The sequence below is a fragment of the Pleurodeles waltl genome, chromosome 3_2, assembly GCF_031143425.1.
Source record: "Pleurodeles waltl isolate 20211129_DDA chromosome 3_2, aPleWal1.hap1.20221129, whole genome shotgun sequence".
In the NCBI taxonomy this organism is placed as follows: domain Eukaryota; kingdom Metazoa; phylum Chordata; class Amphibia; order Caudata; family Salamandridae; genus Pleurodeles; species Pleurodeles waltl.
This window is the reverse complement of record NC_090441.1, coordinates 36,170,854-36,191,144: the sequence shown is the minus strand read 5'-3', so window position 1 is coordinate 36,191,144 and position 20,291 is coordinate 36,170,854. Positions and strand designations below refer to the sequence as shown.

The 20,291-nt window shown below is 44.9% G+C and overlaps 1 protein-coding gene across 1 annotated transcript in view; it reads left to right on the top strand.

The window, feature by feature from the left end:
• P2RX1 (purinergic receptor P2X 1) overlaps positions 1-20,291 on the top strand; it is a 450,021-nt gene that overhangs the window by 276,271 nt on the left and 153,459 nt on the right. The window contains exon 7 of the mRNA XM_069226686.1: positions 11,394-11,535. Coding sequence (XP_069082787.1) covers positions 11,394-11,535 — 142 coding nt within the window. The remainder of the gene's footprint in view (positions 1-11,393; positions 11,536-20,291) is intronic.

Sequence of the window (20,291 nt, the reverse complement as noted above, 5' to 3'; positions counted from 1 at the left end):
TTGTAAATATCTTTCATGGTTGTACGATAATTTTCTGGAGCTTTTTTGTACATAAATATTTATTCCCAATTTGGTTATGTCATAGCATTTTTCAGGGGTGTTTGGGTGGTGTCACTGTGACTTGTTGCTCTGCATTGGTGTGTACATAGTTGGGGGTGGGGGGGGTCGCATATGTGTGTGGCCGTAACCTTTCGTCCTCCCCCTCCCGTGTGTCGTAGGTGCAGTACTCACCGTTGTCGTCTGCGCCGGACTTCGTACTGGTGGTAGATGAGAAGGTAGACGAGAGCAGGTAGGATGTTTAATTCGGGTTCCATGCTGTCCTCCTTCCTCCTGGAGTGCGTAGTGGTGTGCGTTTTCCCGTTCGTAGTCTGTTTCCGCCGTGTTTTTATCGGCGGTGCTCCCGCCCCGGAAAAGGTGGCGGATTGGTGAGTTGTGATAGTGTGGGCGGTACATTGTCTGCCGCCTGCCTGTTGGCGGTGACCGCCGCGCTGTTTGTTTGTACCGCCGTGGCGGGCGGAGTGTTAAAGTGGCTGTCTGTGTTGGCGGTTCCCGCCAGGGTCAGAATTCCATTTTTTTGACCGCCAGCCTGTTGGCGGGTTGGCCGCCGCTTTATCACCGACCGCCAGGGTTAGAATCACCCCCTAAGTCCTCATTGGAAAATAGGATAGATGCAGTCTCACAAGACTTGAATCTCCTACGAGTGGACCATCGCATTCTAGTGGATAGAGTGAAAACCACTGAGGAAGGGCTGTCCGATCTAACCCCCATGGCTCAAGAGAACCGAAAGCAAATTCAGCGCATGGACGCAGAATTGAGAGTGCTCTGGAGGAGATCGGAGGAGATGGAGAGTAGAGCGCGTCGCAACAACGTGCGTTTTCTAGGGTTCCCGGAAAGCATGCGACAACCCGACTCGGAAATTGCTCTGGAACAATGGCTCATCAAAGAGGTGTTGAATGGAACCCCAACCAAGTTTTTCTCTGTAGAGCGGGCGTATAGGGTACCGGGCAGACCCCCGGCCCCAGGCCAATCACCTAGACCTTTAATTGCCAGATTTCTTAATTACAGGGATCGAGACGCAATATTACAACAGTTCCGCAACAAAGGCCCATACAAATACGAGGATTCGACTATTAATGCCTACCCTGACTTTACACAGGAGGTGCAGAACCAACGGAACTCATTTGTAAAAATTAAATTACGCCTGCAGGAACACAATATAAAGTACGCCTTGCTATTCCCTGCGAAACTAAGGGTGATATCGGAGGACCGCACCCATATTTTCACCACACCTGAGGACGCTTGGACCTGGCTGCATGCCAAGGGCCTTGCCCGCCCAAGGGAAGACGCAGAAGGGGATGAGGAATGGCAAACATCTACCTCGAGAAAGCGGACCAAGAGGCGCGCAAGAGGTCAACCCAACGTCCAACAAGTAGCAGAAGAAAGAGCAAGAGTACTAAAAGAGACTCCCCTACTCATGCAGAGCAATTTCGCGCTGGTTAGGAAGATACCTGAGATGGGCACGGAATCGGACACGGCCAGCTCCGTATCCACAATAATGGGTGAGCTAGGTGGGCCGAAGATTACCCCCAGAGCTGCGGACGAACTTTAATCGAACTCACCCGCTCCCATGGACTAATGCCACTGATATTAGCAGATAAATGGAGATACAGGGGATCTTGAGGCGGTTGCAGGAGTTTAGGCGAATGCACCACCAGCAAAGGGTATCCTAGGTGCAAATGAACAATTAACCATGGCGGGGCGGCATGGGGGGGTGACACGCGGGGAGGGGCTTAGAGCACACATAATGCTGGGGGGCACCCAAACAGCATTGGCAGACTCAGTCTCCGGAAAGATGTGAGCCCTGTAAAAGAGCCACATCTGGTAGATATGATCACTCCACCATCGAAATCCAACCGGATACGGGTTTGTTTCCACTTTTATAGTTTTAGTAGTTGTGCACTAGTTGTTAGGGGGGTTGGGGATCCACTTGGGGGGGCTGGGGTTAGTAGATTAGTAAATTCACACACGCCGGAATCACTCAAAGCACAGTGGAAATTACTGCACATGCCCCATCTAACAAATAGCTATGTCAAAGGGGCAATGACCAAGCAGGCCAAAATCAGGGACCGGGACCCATGCACAGTAGGACACCCCAAATACTCTAATGGCGCCACGCGGGAGGAATAATGTAAATCAGTTTACCATAGTGACATGGAATGTGAGGGGACTGGGTACACCGAGTAAACGCCTCAGGCGTATAGGAGCACACATTGCCATCCTGCAAGAAACACATATAGTAGAGGCGGACCTAAGGGAGCTGCGCGCGAGATGGGGTGGCCAGATTATAGGCACTACATACTCGGCCTTCGCGAGGGGGGTGCTGATCTGGATCGCAGCTGGGGTCCCATTTTTCCTGTCAGCTCACAAGATAGACCAAGGAGGAAGATACGTGATAGTGGAAAGCCGACTGGATTGCAGACAGCTGGCTGTAGTCGGAGTATACGTATTCTGGGCTCACTCACACCTACACTATTGACAAACCCTATGGCTCCGGCCCTCTAGGGCGGAGACTTTAATAGCACCCCAATTGCAATGCAGGATAGATCTCACGCTCAAACGAGCTCGGGGGCAAATAGGAAAACCCCAGGCCCACTGCAGGAATGGGCAGGCGCTATGAGACTATATGATCTGTGGTGCCTGGGGCATCTGCAACAGAGGGAATACTCATTCTACTCAGTCCCACACAAAACCCACACCAGAATAGACATAATATGGGGCACCCAGGATATGGGAGCATTGCTCGGCAAGTCAGAATACTTAGCGAAAACACTGTCTGATCATGCACCACTGAGAGTAACATTGAACTGGGGCAGGACGCGACAGGCGGTTCTTACTTGGCGCTTACAGGTGGAAGCCTTGCGAGACCAAGCATTTGCAGATACACTAAAATCCACACTAAGTCAGTATTGGGAGGCAAATGCCATGACAGCAACGACGCGAGCTATTGAGTGGGATGCACACAAGGTAGTGATTTGTGGTTTATGCATATCCTCCACGTGGGGAGTAAGATGCACACTACAGACGGAAATTGGCAAACTAGAAAAGGAGCTCAGAGCGGCGGAGACTGCAGTAAAGTAGCGCAAGGAGAAATCCCCCACGCAGTCCTAGAAGAAAGGCGCTTAAAATACAACGACACGGACAGCAAACTCCGCTGCCATGATTATAACTACCATTTAATGCGCCTGTAGACTGAAGGAGACAGGTCGAGTAGAATGCTGGCGTGGTTGTTGCACGAGGATAGACAGCAGTCCCCAGTTGGGGCCATCCGAACTGACGCACATGGCATGGTCACCACACAGGCGGAGATAAACGGAACGTTTAGAGAATATTACTCAAATTTATACACCAAACGCACCTCATGCACTCCCACGCAACTCAAGTCTTTTCTCGCCGTATCCCACCTACCACAGCTTGCACAGACCGATAGGGAAGCAATAGAAGTCCCCCTGACAATGCGGGAAATAGAATTAGCCCTAGCACAGATGCCCAGGAATAAAGCGCCTGGCTCAGATGGCCTTCCAGTAGAGTATTACGCTGCATACTCGGTCTGCCTAGGACCCCATCTCCTGAAGGTGTTCGAAGAAGCGTGGGCTAACGAATGCCTACCCACATCACAGAGAGAAGCAATGATAGTGGTGCTCCCCAAACAGGGCAGCGATCCCACAGATATCAAATCCTATAGACCACTGTCACTCCTAAACTTAGATTGCAAAATACTGGGCAAAATACTGGCAAATAAATTAGCCCCTGTCATGCACACCATAATACATGATGATCGAAACAGCTTTATACCAAGGCGCAACACCTTCTTAAATATTCGCAGATTACTGTGCATAATGGGAGACACCCCCCCAGAGGCACACAAAGAAATGGTACTCTCGCTGGATATTGAAAAGGCGTTCGATACGCTTGAGTGGGACTATCTGTTCTCTACAATGTACCGATTAGGGATAGGCCCCAACTACATACGCTGGGTCCGGACATTGTTTTCTGGCCCACAAGCCAGGGTGAAGACGGGTGGGGTGATCTCCGACAGTTTTTCGATTTCTAGAGGCACGAGAGAGGGATGCCCGCTATCCCCGCTATTGTTTGCAATAGCAATGGAACCATTAGCGGCAAGAGTGCGCTCCATGGAACAAAGCTGGGGAATAGTCAGGGGAGGGATCCATCATACAATCTCACTTTATGCAGATGATGCATTAATATATATATCCGGAAAGGCCACGTGCTTGACCCATCAGTAATATCCCTTTTTGCCGAATTTGGTGCCCTGTCGGGCTTGGTGGTGAATTGGGAAAAGTCATGTGCGTTCCCGCTTGTAATGCGGCCACTTGAAAGACAAGGGGCCCCTTCCATGGGGCGCCTGAAATGGTGCTTTGAAAAGTTTAAGTACCTCGGGATAAACATATACCACAACACAGAGGATCTCAGAGATGGGAACCTGGGCAGGGCGTTGGCCGCTATAAAAGGTTTGCTGCAGTTCTGGAATAAGCTGCCGCTCTCTCCGCCGGGGAAGGTGGCAATCGGGAACATGCTGATCTTGCCCAGGCTGTTATACTACTTCGCGGCTTTGCCGATCATTATCCCCAAAAGCTTCTTCGGCAACTTGAACACAGCGCTCCTGCAGCTCATCTGGGGCGGGGGCAGAGCTCGGGTGGCTCTGGCCATGCTGCAGCGTCCGGTAGACATCGGTGGCCTGGGGGCCCCTAACTTTGAATGCTAATATGCAGCCGCACAGTTACAGTGGGTTCAGAATTGGATCCACAGACCAGCCCAGACGGAAGCCATGCAGCTGAGGACCTGGCTAAAAAGAACCCCCTGTTAATGTGGCTGTCATCTAAGCACTCTAAGTCAGACATGGTTGTCCCGCTGCTGGCAGTGGCGCATGCCTGCTGGGTTAAATATGTGCAGGGCGGGAGCTTCAAGCTACACCCCATACATACCGCTGGATCACCTACCGGGGTGGACTGGGGCGCGCACGCAGGTACTGGCGGTGTGGGCAGAAGCAGGGATGCAGACAGTGGCCGATTGCTTTGAGGACGGTAAGCTAATGTCATTCGAGGCCTTACATGCCCTATCCGACATAAATCCTGGTCAATTCCTGACATATCACGCCATATGCCACGCAATTAAAAAAGCATGGGAGACTGGCACCACAGAACCAGAATTTTCCCCTGTAATTCACCATATATTACAATATGACACCCAATCAAAACTAATATCAAACCTATACAAAATCCTAAATAAACCCCCGAGCTGCATGCAGAGAAAGCCAGGGAGAGATGGAACGCTGTTCTCCCTGTCCCGATCGCACTAGCCGAGTAGCTGAATGCTCTGCAACACGTCTGTGGAGTGTCAAGGAATCCCAGATTCAGGTACACCCAGTTTAACTACACGCATCAAACATACTTGTCACCTGCTAGGATAAAACGCATGTTCCCAGACTCCGACCCGGTATGCCCTAGATGTAAAGCGCCGCTAGCACACTTCTATCACATGGTCTGGGAGTGCCCTAAAATACACTAAAGCTTGGATGGAGGTGGTACAGGAGATCTCTGAACTAACGGGGCTGGCACTGGCGGTAGAACCCAAATCCTGCTTGCTGGGGCTCAGGTCAAGATCTAAAAAACAAAGACACTTGCACAAATTTGCAGACCTAGCCTGCTTAATGTACAAAAGATTAATAGCTATGCACTGGAAGGCACCCACAGCACCGATCCGGAAATCTTGGAGTACCCTAACATTACGCTGGGCCTGTACGGAATACCAGGTATTAAAGAAGCTGGCGCGGGAGGGACAACAGCACACAGAGTGTACCGCTTGGGAAACACTGGTAACCAAACTCGAGGCAAAAAATGATGATAAACCCCCATGAACCGGGGAATGCATGGACTGAATAACCAGCTTATATCCCTTAGTGCACCCATCACAGGAGCACAACTTAAAGCGCAGCACATCAGCATCAATTAGGCTTGCACACTCCCTCACAGGTACACTGTCAGTACACTAACCCACTGGCACAGGCACAAATATAATACACAGGGCCAACACCTATTCTCCATTAGCATCTATACTTGCAGGACCCATAGAGAGCCCATAACAGGCGACAGGCGACAGGCAATACAGTTCCAGCAGCACGTGGGCGCACACCAATCATGCGAGCGATCCCTTAGCAGTTACTGAGTAGGCGCTAAAGTTTTCAGCTAATGCAGAATATAAAGATACTGAAGGATAAATAGCGATCCGAGACGTGTTTGTTGTGTGAGGTTTGGGGTTATTAGATGTTTTTCTTTTAAGCAGTTAAGTGGTATCCTGTGGACGCTAATTGTATTGCATGTAATGTGTTTCGGATATATAAAATCAATAAAATAAATTTAAAAAAAAAAACACTAAGTACCGTAATTGATTATCTGTGCCAAGACAAGGATGCATTTGGGGCCAGGATCCTAAAGGTGGAGGTACGAAGTGGCATCCTTGATACATTCAAAATAAGATTGGAGCAAAGAATAAAAATGACAGAAAAGCACCTCACATGACTCTACTAACGTTTGAAGAGTTAGAAACAGAACAAGAAGAGAAAACCTTTGCCACAGATGGCTGGAAGAAGTTGCTGAAGATATAGACATATTGGCTTTTATGGCAGGTCTATCTTCTGTGGTACTGAGAGAAGACTATATTGAAGTGCATCACAACAAAGAAGAGTGGGTGGGCCCAAAGAAATCACAATACAATTTACAGCCCAGGGATATCCTGTAAAAATGTCACTATTACAGCGAACAAGAGGAGGTGTTGAAGACAGCAAGAACATTTGCAGAAATCACCTTCCAGGAACACTCTTGCTGAGTCCTTCAAGACACTGAAAAACTGAAAATGTTTTCTACAGGTAATCTCACCCATTCAGAATAATTTTCTATCACACAGAAACCACATACCACACAAAAAGCAAACACTAAGCAGCAAAAACCCTGAAAATGAATCAGGTGACAAATGATAGAGGGCAGAGAGACTCTGAGGCTACAAACAACCAATACTCCCGTACCCTGCAGGAAATCTAAATGCTCAATGGCAGTGACAGAGATTAAGAGGAATCATAAGTTGCTTAGGCAACAGAAGGTGGGTGATGCATACAACTGTCTTTCTTTAACATAAGCATGGAGCTAGAGAGATGGGATGATACTGCTGTGGATAAGTACATTGCCTTGAAGATTTAGACCTTTGTAATGTTTGAAAAACATCAGATTCTGTGAGCAGTTTTTAAGATAGGATGTGGCAGAGCTAGAAGAGGTGATTAAGGGAACCTAAATACAAGACATGCCCACTTGCATAGGCTCGGTCATGGAAGTAGTCAAAACGATCATCTAGTTAGGGTTCTGCTGGGTGGATGTGACTCAGAAAGAGAGACTCCCCCTGTGTAGTGCAGTCTAACGGTCAAGACCCGTAAGACTGTGAACTACCTTCATTGGACTCTTTCGAATCAATTTTACTTGCATTAGGCAGGCGCTACTCTACTATGCATTACAAGGTTTGTTTGATTTGGAATAGGAGGAGAAAGGGGATCTGGGAATGTTAAAAATATTTCCTTTATGTTTTTCCCCACTGATACCTAAATTGTTAGAACTGCTCGCAGATCACATTTCACAATGTTGTGACCCTGCCCCCTCTGGGTGTCCATTTAGCATTTTGCTCACCTATACAGATGACCCGTAATAGTGAAAATGATCACCAATAATGTTGAGGCTTATCACCCCAGTGAAAAGGGTCCATTAGGACTTACTAACTAGATATATTAACTTGCAGGGAATGCACCCGCATAGTAAGGATCAGGGAAGGAAGAAACATGGGGGCTACCCCCACTGCTTATTTTTGCTCCACAATAAAGAAACATAATGGGGTTGCCATTGTCTTCCACAGAAGCTTCTCTCACATGATCAAGAACATGAATGCAGTCAAAGAAGGTAGATTTTAGATAACTCAAATCCTTTTAGATAATCACCCTCTCACTGTAGCCACTGTACACTCTCCAGATGCAACACAAGACACATTCCCATTGAATTTCTGGTCCAATTGAATGGAATTTGCAGCTGCGGATATTGTTCTAACAGGCGATTTTAATTTGGGCTTAGGTGGTTAGTTGGAAACATCTAAATACAGAGGGGCTTGATCTTTGCATTCTTCAATAAGCGCAAGCCTCACTAAATGAGCTAGGCATACAAGATGTCTGACAGGAACAACATTTACATGAAAGGGACTACACTAATTGTCCACATGTTCACCGGACTTACACACGCAGCCTTCTAATATAGGAGAATAATTCCTTAGCAACTCTCATTGAGAAAGGAGATATTCAGCCAATAGCAGTCCAATACCATGCCCCTGTTGTGGCTGAAATACATTTATACTTAAAGCAATATTGATCCTCTTTCTAGCAAATGCACTCCTTGCTTCTTAGAGACCCAATATTTATAGCGAATATAGCTAAACAGATAAGGGAATATTTGTTTCTCAATGAACATGAGGAGGGTAATCTCCAAGAATTCTAAATGTGTTCAAGCAGTAACAAGGGGAATATGTATTGCCCTCTTGCTGCATCTCTGCAAGGTTCGAGTTCTAGAAAATCAAAAATTAGCACAAAAACTAAGCGACGCAGATAGAGTCCAGAGACAGCCCTTCTGTCACAAATATGTGTAAACTAACAAATGTTAGGGGAATAACAAAGGAGACGTTTCCTTTGTCTACCCAAAACACATTCCCATATAGTCACAAATAAAGTAGGGACCCACCTTAAAGACCCATAGAAGGTTGCTCCAATATCCAATAAACCCAGCATCTTACCAAAATGACCTTGCCCACAACATCCAACGAATATAAGGACTATAAAGAAACTCTAGAGGCCCAAGCAAATAGTGTTGAAATCTGGAAAACAATAAAGTCCTTAAAAAGAAACAAAACCCAGGGACAGGATGGTTTCACCAGCAACATTTATAGCACCTATGTGAACTTATTGGCACCCATTCTCAAGAATCTATTTTTATAAATATATAGCCAAACACGGTAGCGTCACTCCCTCCAAGGGAGAAGTTGTAATAACAGTCATATCCATATAAGGTCAAGACCCCTAACTGTGTCCTCATGTAAGGCTATTGCCCTAGACAAGATTCTGCCCAACCTGATCCATGCTGACCAATATGACTCCATCACTTCCAGGCAAACCCATGATGACATTATATGAATGAGCCACTCACAAAAAAAACATAGAAAGAAATACCTGAATATTGGTGTCCCCAGGCACTTTTAAACTGCATGCAACTGAACTTGTTTATGCAAGCTGTCAGAACCCATGTCAGATGGCCACAGGGTAAGGTACTGGGCCCAATTATGTGGGGAAGGGACCTTTCACTCCTGATGTTTCCCACAAAGTGTGTTTCTATAGAATATGTGACAGAACAACTAGGTCCTAAACAACTATAGCCTAAACCACTACTGCTAAACAACTAAAACGTCTCTACAACTAAGTACTGAACAACTACCGTCTAAACAACAATTGTGCCTGAATAACAATTGCCTGAACAACTAATATATATATATATATTCTAAATAACTAACAAACCATAAAAACCAAAAAGAAAACCTTACCTTAAAATTAGTTGTTCAGGCAATTGTTATTCAGGCACAATTGTTGTTTAGACAGTAGTTGTTCAGTACTTAGTTGTAGAGACTTTTTAGTTGTTTAGCAGTAGTGGTTCAGGCAAGTAGTAGTTTAGACCTAGTTGTTCAGGATGTTTCCCGTTTCTATATGCCCTCAAAGTGAAATATGGCATACACACACAATACACACAATTCCTACTTCCCTCTCACTAGCAGTAGTGGTTATTACCCACTCACTACAGGCAACGTGCAGGTTAGGCCCCTCTAGCTGTCTGAGTCTTAGGAGTCCTGCACTGACTCTGATTAAAAAAGTCAGAAGTGTTCCAGTCATGAAGCACTATCTGGCAGACAAGTCTCTCCAAGGCCTTCTGGCCCTTTACTCAGAATTACCCACATCAGGATTGCCAGACCGGAATCTACTAGTGTGTCTCTCTTGCAGGCATGACAGCTGCAGCAGATGCCTCAGATGAGTATCACACATGCAGCTCTGCAGGGGCCGCTGCTGGGTGTTCTCAGTGCTCCTCGATCCCCTGGATCTAAAAGGCAGAGGGAAGCCCAGTACCTCCCAAAGTGTTGTAGCCACCTGAATGGCCAATTGTTGTAGACTTCTTTAATTGCATGCTGAAAGTGGTGACAAAATTAAAGCTAGGCCTATGGTCCACCTACAACTTCTACCCAATACAAATGTGGCCACTAGAGATACGCCACCTTTGAGAAAATGCTTGGGAAACTGATGTGCACAAATTTGGTACTTTCCAAATCATACACATTTCTTGTGGATGCCGTCCTTTCCAATGAATGGGGAACAATTTCTGCTCAAGACTGGGATACATTAAAAAGAGACACTCATAAAAACTTTCTTTAAAAAAAATGATAGATACATTACAAAATAATTAATGACTGACATTATTCCCCAGTTAAAATTAATTGCAGACTTCATGTAGTTTCGCTGGCTTGCTGGAAGATCTGTGCAGCATCTGGGGCCACATTGCATATCTGCCAGAGTTATCCTAAGCTTCTATTCAGGTGTCTAAAACACTTTGTGAGGTATTAGGCTGCCCTCTGCCATTTAGGTCCAGGGGCATTTGTAGTAGAGCTAAATTCAGATTGACGCAAATATATCTCAAGGACAGACTGATATGTTACCTTGCAAATTTTGGGGGGAGTAAAGCTTGCAATCATATTCTGATTTCCAATAGAGGAAGTAGTACCCTCTCAGATGCCTAATGGTTCCACAGACTGTGGTAAATGCTCACCATGGAGAAACATCTTAGCAATGGAGGGGACCCACCTCTTCTTTGGGGACCACTGCTGATCCATCTCTGCAAAGACACTCCAGTGCTTATGTTGCCACCAAGATGGAAGACCATGGGTTCTGTGGGTCTTTTCTCCTGAAGAAATACATTTTTGGATGCTTTTGGGAGTGTACTGTTGGAGACCTTGGGAGTACGCTTGATGGATACAAGATGATGGTTGGAGACTCTGACAACTGTAAGAGGGTGGGGAGATTTGGGGGAGAGATATTTTAGGAGGTTGTAAAGAGGCTGGCTTTCGTAAATGGCTGCTGTGAATGTTGTTAGCTTACTTGTATGCTAAAGTGCTCCTTTCCCTCCTGTAGTGGAATTCTATAAAGAAATATGTTTGAATAACACAAATACCAAATAAAACTGGTACTTTTCCTTTTTCAGGCGCAATCTGGTTGAGTCAGTAACAAACAAGTACCTGCAGAGCTGCCTCTATCACACAAAGACAGACCCCCTATGCCCTGTCTTTCGCCTGGGATATATGGTATCAGAATCTGGGCAGAATTTTGCAGACTTGGCCTATAAGGTACTGTATGGTGTTCAGAGGTCCATTTATGCTCTTTTTATGAACAATTTTTATTTGTTTATTTTTTATTATGCCTTTTTCATAGTATGCTGTCTTATAGTCCATCTTTGAGCTGCATATTATCCAAGTACTGGAACAGTTTTCTAGATAAACCCGTTCCACTTAATAGTCTACCTTTGAGTATAAGGTGGTATTACTTTTATAGTTGCACTTTTTTGTGTGTCCTCATTCACTTAACTGGCAACCACGTGTCTCCTCGGAGGCCTCATCTAGGAAGTCGCTTAGTTTGTGTTTGGTCTCCCCTTGGAGGCTCCTGTCTCAATTAGTCCATATCTCTGACTGGTGCAAGCTTGAAAGCACACCTCCAGAGCATTCCTGGACTAATAGTTAATGTAATCATAGGACGACCGGATTATTACCTTCCTAGCCATCTTTCCAGTGGATCCCAGAATTTATTTTTCTTGCTCCCCTCGTCATTCACTTTTACATCAATTGTTAGGTTGTAGATTAAAGAGTCTTTCCACTACAAAAATGTGGGATGGGAGGACTTACTCCATTTCTTACATATCTCTCTCCTAGTCAGTAACATCATATAAAAAAGCAATTTTACACTGTCCCTACTTAGCTTCATATAATCCGATACACATCCAAAAATAACTAATGGGGGGCTTACCTGACATTTTACACGTAAAATTATATTCATTGTTTCATTGACCTCCTTCCAGAACAGGCTGAGTTGCGGGCATTCCCAAAACATGCGTACATCCTCTGCAGACACTAGGCCAAATTTTTTACACCTAACCAAGTTACCCTGCTTCAGTTTGGTAAGCTTCTCTGGGGTCCAAAAGGCCCTGTAGATTGAAAACAAGTGATTCTTTCTTAAACAGGCGGGCTTAACTATAGAATATAATAAAGTAATAGATACTTGCCATAATTCTCTTATCTGTAATCCTGGTAAGTAGTCTCTCCAAATTTCTTCTGGCATGTTGAATACGCAATCTGCAGCTTCCATCAATGTCCAGTACCATCTCGCCACTTCTTTCTCCAGAGGCGCATCTTGAAGAAATAACCCTTTCACCTCGTTTGAGCCACCCTCCTCTTCTTTCATACTCCTCAAACAGCTCGTTTTTTAAAAGTATTTGAATTTAGAGAGCCTCCCCTCCGTTTCCATATTATGATCTTCATATGAAATCAGATTCCCATCCTTACACAGTTGCCCCCACTGCACAAACCCTGCCTCTTTCAGAGGTATGGCTAAAGCATCTTTGGTCCATTCTGGCGAACCCGGAGAATCCCAGAGGGGTGCATATTTACTATAGTATGGCAGGTTGGTGACCCTCCTTATTGCATACCACTGCTTTACCGAGACTTGCAAATTTTTGAATCTCACTTTTTTGAACTATTTAGGATCTCCACATTTGTATAGAAATTCCACCTGTATCCCATGGTCAAGTTCCATCATTACTTTTAAAATCTGGCACACTCAGAAGCCTCTGACCCATTCATTGCCCCTCTCATATTCTTTATAAAGAAAGCCCAAGCATAGAATTGAAGATCAGGCAATGCTAATCCCCCTTTCTCCTTCTTCCTTCTCAATTTTTTCCATGTGATGCGCACACCCTTAGAGGCCCATAGAAAGCTACGAATTTTTCCCTGTAGCTTACCCAACCACACTTTGTTGTATTTTAGAGGCACTGCATTAAAAATAAATAACAACTTAGGTAATATTGTCCTTTTGACCAGGTCAACCCTCCCCAAAATAGTAAGGGGTAGATTATCCCAAGCCTTCATTAACTTGCAGGCATCCCTCATGACCCTCATGAAATTGGTTTCTGCCATTTTCTCTATATCGTTAGGTATCCTAAAACCCAGATATTTCAACTCTCTCTTAATTGGAACTCCTTCCACATGCATTTTCCTGCTCATAACTTCAGTCTTTTCATTATTACCATGTACCCGGTAATTTCTTTGTCTGTTCTTCCAGGGCTGGTAATGTTAGCTTTAAATTTGTAGTAAACACCATCAGTTCATCTGCATACAGGGCTACCATCCTACACCAATTCCCACACTTAAATGGGAGTATCTGATGCTCTCCTCTAAGTTTGCAAGCCAGGGTCTCTATATACAGGTTAAATAACAGAGGGGATAATAGAAACCCCTGCCCTGTTCCTCTTCCGATTTTAAAAGAATGAGTTAGGGTACCATTGACTAGGACTCTTACCTTTGGGTCTTGATATATCCTCTGCAATGCAAACTTATCTCTTAAATTGAAGAATACACAGAGGGTATTCAAGTACACCCAGTTGACCCTGTCAAATGCCTTTGTGGCGTCTATTGTTACTAGTGTTAGTGGTTCCTTACACGCATTAGCTAAGTCTACTGAGCCTATCAGACTCGGGCCCTCATTACAACATTGGCGCCACCCGCCAAGTTGTAAGAACCGTACGGCCGCCAATGCGGGCGCACTCCCGTGGTGGCCATTACGACATCCCCGCTGGGCCGCCGGGCGGAACCCGAGTTTCCGCCCGCCGGCCCAGCGGGGATGTCGGCTGCAACATGGGAGCCGGCTCCAAATGGAGCCGGCAGTGTTGCAGTGGTGTGACGGGTGCAGTGGCACCCGTCGCGCTTTTCACTGTCTGCTATGCAGACAGTGAAAAGCTTCATCGGGCTGTGCCAGGGGGCCCCTGCACTGCCCATGCCAAAGACAAGGTTCCTACCGACATGAAAAGGCTGGCGGGAGGGGGACTCGTAATCCCCTGGGCAGCGCTACAACCGCCGGGACCAACCTGGCGGAAAATCGCTGCGGTCGTAATTCGCAAGATTGCACCGCCAGCCTGTTGGCGGTGCAATTGTCAAAACAGCCCTGGCGGTCTTTGACCGCCAGGGTTGTAATGAGGGCCTCAGTGTCAATTCATGCACGTGTCTTCGTTTTAGGAAAACGTTTTGATCTTCATGTATAAGTCTAAATGTAACTCGTCCCAATCTATCTGCCAAACGTTTTGTAAAAATTTTATAATCGCAGTTTAGCAGAGAGATTGGCCTATATGAATCGCAACTCTTAGGATCTTTCCCTGGCTTTAAGATTAATGTGATAATGGCCTCATTCCAGGAGGGAGGGAGCATTCCGCCTTCTTCTAGAATATTATTACACAGACCTGCAAAATTTTTCTCTATGCTATCTCCTAAAATTCTATAAATTTCAAAGGGTAACCCATCCGGCCTGGTGCTTTCCCTAGTTTCCCCAGCTGTATACCCCACTCCACATCGGCCTGTGCTATCTGTTCATTCAAAACTTTGTTGTCCTCCTCACCCAGAGCTGTTAAACCAAGATCCTATAACCATGTCTTAATCGTCCCTGGTGACACATCTAGGCTCTCCGAATAGAGTTCCTAAAAATAATTTCGGAAGAAATCCCCAATTTCCTCATTGCTTGTGCAAACATCCCCTGGTGTTTTTCCATAAATTTCTACCACCTTATTCCTAACCAGGTTCATCTTTAATTTCAAGGCTAACAATTTCCCACAATTTTCCCCATATTCGAAATGTGCCACCTTATTTGCTTCATATCTTGCCTTAACTCACTTGTCTATTCCAACTATAAGCGCCTGCTGTAAATCTTGATGTAACTTGTTCACCCTGATCCAGCTGTAACTCTTGCTCTACACGTTGTATAACCTCTTCCAATCGCCTAATCTCTTCTTTCTATGCCTTCCTTTTAATGGAGGCTGCTCTTATCAATCTACCTCTTAAAAAGCCTTGAAGGCATCCCACACTAAAGCTGGTGACGCTAATCCAGCATTGAAGTTAAATAATTTTTCTACCTCTGCTCTCAATTTGGCTACAACCTTCCCATCCAGTAGTAGAGTTCTGTCTAATGTCCACCTACTTTGGGTTCCCCTGCCCTTTAGTCTGACTGCTGAGTGATCAGATATATGAGTCCCAACATGCACTACCTCCTCAACACAATCCCTCAAACCCCCATCTACTAGGACATAATCAATCCTAGATTGATGTCTATATTTTTTTTATTGTTATATGTGTTTTTGTCCCATCCTGTCTCTCCATATATCGTGTGGGCCCAGCTCGGTCATCATAGCTAATACTTGGGATCGCATCTTTTCGTTAGTTTTTGATCTACTCCCTGAGGATCTATCTAGCTTACAATTCAACACCACATTGAAGTCTCTCATCCATATTATAGGATCAGAAAACTGCAACAGATGGTGGAATAGTTCCACCAAGGGTGCAGGATCATCCTTGTTAGGCCCATAATAGCCTACAAGCGTGAACACACGGTCAAACCCAGCAGTTTACCAATTAACCACCTACCTGTCTTATCCGCTGGCCCACTCTGAAAAGAGATATTGCGATGATTTTTAACTAAAATAGCCACCCCTTTACTTCCCCCAGCCTGAATGGTGCTAGAAATCTTCTGTAATCACCTACATGGTTTAAATAACTTAATACATTCCTTGTTAGACAAATGTGTTTCTTGTAGCACTAACACATTAGCTTGGACATCTCTCAAATATTGCATCAGCCTTTTTTTGCCTGTTTCTTACCTTTAAACCACTAATGTTCCAAGATAGGAGTCTCAACTCATTTAACCCTGTCATCTACATTCTACTGTTGAGACTGACTCAAAAAGACCCCCTAGAAACCACCATCCTTCCACTAGATGAGGACACCTTTTTTTTTTCCTTTTCTTCCCCCTGCTCCACACCCAGTGATTACCCCCGCCTCCCCATACCCCCCAACCCCAACCCAACCTCAACCACAAACTCCCTGGGAGAACCCACCCTAGCTCCTTTTCTTAGGTGAAATCGCCTCGGGAGGTCACTCACTGGACCCGTGTTTCAAAAAAAAAAAATTACACTCTTACTTTTAACCATGTTGGGCTCCCATTTCTAGCATCTTAATCAGCTCTTCTACCTCTCTATAATCTTTAAAATTGTGAATTTTTTTATTAGCCATTACTTTCAAGAAAGCCGGGAATTTCAATTGGGCTGTGGCCCCCCACCGTTGCAATACATCGATTCTTTTCCCCAACTCCCATTGCTTATTCAATGTCGTACTTGATAGGTCAAAACTGATTCCTTCCACCATTAGTGACTTCTTTTTCAATGCTTCTACTAAAATATGCTCCTTGATTGCATATGAGTGAAAGCTTACAAATATTTATCTGGGCTTATCTCTGTTTGGCACTTTTCTAAAGGGGTATCTGTGCACCCTTTGAATATCCCTTGCGATTACTTCTTCTGAGTCTTCAACCTGCACTCCTTGCTTAATCAGGTGGCTACCAAATCTTTCAGAGCACCCCCTTCCATGCCCTCTGGGACCTTTAAGATTCTCAAATTATTTCTCCTCTGAGTGTTCTCCAAAGATTCCAGCTTAGACAAAACAGTTTCCTCCCCAGATTTCAACTTTTGAATTTCCTCCTTACTTGTCTCCATTGCAATCTTCAGCTCTCCAACCTCTTCCTCAAGGGTGGCAGTCCTCCCTGCCAGGCCATCGATCTTTTTTCCCAGGGTCTCACATAAACCTCTTATCTCCTGATTAGTATTCGAGGTCTCAAAGCCCAGCTTGGCTTCCAACGATAAAGCTTTAAGCATTCCTGCAATGGATTGGTTGGGGAGCTCTTCTACCAAACACCCCTCCTGTCCTTTTTCACCCCCTGATAACAAATGGGGAGGGATGTCAACCATTGAGCTTGTAGACCGGGGGCATCGAGCCTGCTGCTGGGTGTCCTCAGCCATCCTTGAAGCCTTATCCAACTCTGGACTTTGAGATTCACTATTCAACCCCCCGTTTATAGAATCAACAAGCTGGCCATAACTGGAAGGTCCGCCACCTTTCAATTCCATCTCTCCCACCTCTACCTCTTACAAAAGCTGAAACCTGTTGGGGCTACGCTTGATCTGCGCAACTTGATGTACCCCCGTACTCCTACTGCCCCTTGGAGCAGCCTTTTCCAAATATGTGCTTTGTTGGACTGACTCTGTTTCCTCGATGTCCGAAGAGCTGGGCAAAACTCTAAAACATGATTTTAGTGAGAGGGAAATCCGAATCCTCTTGCTTGGTAAACTCATACTTTGGAAAGTAGACTTGTCACTACCCCTACTTTTGTCTCTGGCTATATCATCAATGACCTCTCCCCCATCAAAAGCTAACTTTCCTCTGGCCCCAGAGATCCTCTTTGCAGGGAATAAACAGGTCCAGTTTTGCTCACGTCAGCTGCTCCTCCTTCCCTTTTATTACCTTTTGCTCCCCTGTAGCCATACATAACAGAATTTAGTAGTGGCCCCCGGTTGCAGCGTAGAGAAAATGGGGGAGCACCAATTACCTTGAACTCACAGCGCCGCACCAGCCATCGATCTCACCACCTCTCCATTCACTGGTGCTCTTCTGTTGCATGTGTTGCCTCTGCCACTTCTCCCCTCGGAAGGGGATTCTTGACGCCGCCTCCCTGCCCCTCTCTGCCGATTATCCTCCAGTGCGGCTGGCCCTCTGTCTGCCGAGACCTGCGTGAAGGTAAGTAATCGGATTTTTATTTTTTTTTTTTAAAGAAAGAAATCCACTGCTTACTGCTGCTAGCGGTGTTTACTATAATATGCATCTAGCAAGTGCGTGACCCAACACTCGCCCGTCGCCGTGTCCTGTGAGGTCTTCTCTCAGCCCACTCCTAGCCGGCCGCAGCATCCTCCTTGATTGCCATCTTTTATATAGCTGCACTTTGTTTTATTTTATTTTTTTGTTGTCTTTTGTCCGACCTATAGATGTAGCAAAGGGCTTTACAAATCAAGAGACTTCTAGTACAATATCAATGGCAAGGTAGAAAAAAATCAAAAGAAATTATAAATTTGGAAGCAGCTGGTTGAGGGCAAACTTTAGTGGAAAATGAGATATTGGAGTAAATCACCAACAGGATTACTTATATAATCATTGAGTACTATGAGGAGATCAGGAGGTTACAGCAATCAGAAATGTTTGTGCTCCCCCACCCAACAAGACAGTGATTAAAGACCCTACAGATAACAGGACAATACCCAAGAAGGACTTCACTTGCGAACAAATGAAAAGGGCTCTGGTATCATTGAGACTTGGGTAGTTAATCGGAAGATAAGTAACATTTTTTACATGCAAAAAAGAGGTGTTACTCCTGTAACACAGCGTGCTACAACTTGGGCCAGTGTTCCCTGCCCTTTTTAGCACATGAAGTACCAACTAGAAAACCAGAAGAATAGCTTGGGTTTCAGCTGCCTTTCAATACAGGCCACGGCAAACTAGCTCATAACTGGAGTAATTGAGAGATTCAATGGTATTTATGGTGTTTGTCTCAGATAAATGGTCCAATGATTATACTAGTCCTATAGAAATGGCATTTGAATAATCATGATGGTGATCACTAACACACTGGAGGTTGTATTACAAAAGACAGGTCAAAAAGACTTTACCCGCAGAGGGTCATGCCTGAGTGTGAGAGCCATGAGAAAATAGTCTTATAGATTACTAACAACATAAAAGAACGCTAGACCTGACTTAAAAGCTTACATGATTCAGGTCAATAGAAAATGGTAATAATTCCAATGTCTAATTATGACAAATAAGTCATTTGAGAAAATATGCGTAGCTTTGTGACTTGAGGAAAACACATCTTGGGTTGGCTGAATATTCCAGAACTTTTGCATATGAAGTCAGGCATTTAATTCATCCCATGATAAACAAATATATATTTTGTACATCATTTAGATGCTATATGTACAGGATATTTGCATACATTTATTTGAGTAGAGCAATAGATTTCATACAGTGTTGGGAATAATTGTCTCCAGTAAGCCTGTACTAGACACAAAAGCTACTCTGTATTACTGATGCATTAAAATCCATTGCCAGCTGTAAGCCAACAAGAAACTAGCCATACCTGTGCAATCGACTAGGGCAGTGATTAATTTGAGCCGGTGGTTTCTGGTGTGGGGCACCTGCACTTATTTTTAAGGGCCAGCAGTTATTTTTCTACCTCAAGCATTTACGGTCAGCAAAAGACACATATGGGAAAGATAGAGGAAGAGAAAAACAAAAAAGCATCACAAAGGCAGGAAGCTGCAAGAGTGAGCTGAAGAAGAGGGACCTGCTGTAAATAGATTAAAGAGGCCCAAGATGGTTTCAGGATTATGCAGCCTTATTGATTGCAGCAGATTTGCATTGGAGGAGAGCTTTGGGCACTGGCATGTTTTTATTTACAAATTGAGCACTGGACAAGAGTTCATCTTAGACCACAACATGCTTCATTGTTGTGGATTTTTCCTTTCAGGATAGGGAAAAAGACTATGTTGCTGCCAATTTCACTCTGTACCTCAAAGCCTGGAACCTTACAGGGAACTTTATCTGTAAGTAACCATATGAGAAGCCACCACTTGTATTTTTGGGTTGACATGAATAGTGACCCACAAACCATGTCCAATAGCCTCATAGCAGCAATGTGCTGCCTCCACAATAAGGCATTAATAGAGAAAATGTAGTGATAGGTTTTGCAACCAGTGTAGTGGCCTGTGCTGTCACCAACATTCAAGTGCTTGGCAATGACAGCAATAGCAGCTCAATTCAAGCAGTGCAAAACAATACCAAAATGCCACATCAATAAGCACATGAAAGCATGTGAAAGTAATATCCCCTTTTATCTGTGGTTCTAATATAATGGATCATTGGTTTGTGATTGCAATAGTGGTCGCAAACCATAAAAAATTAAAACCCATGAA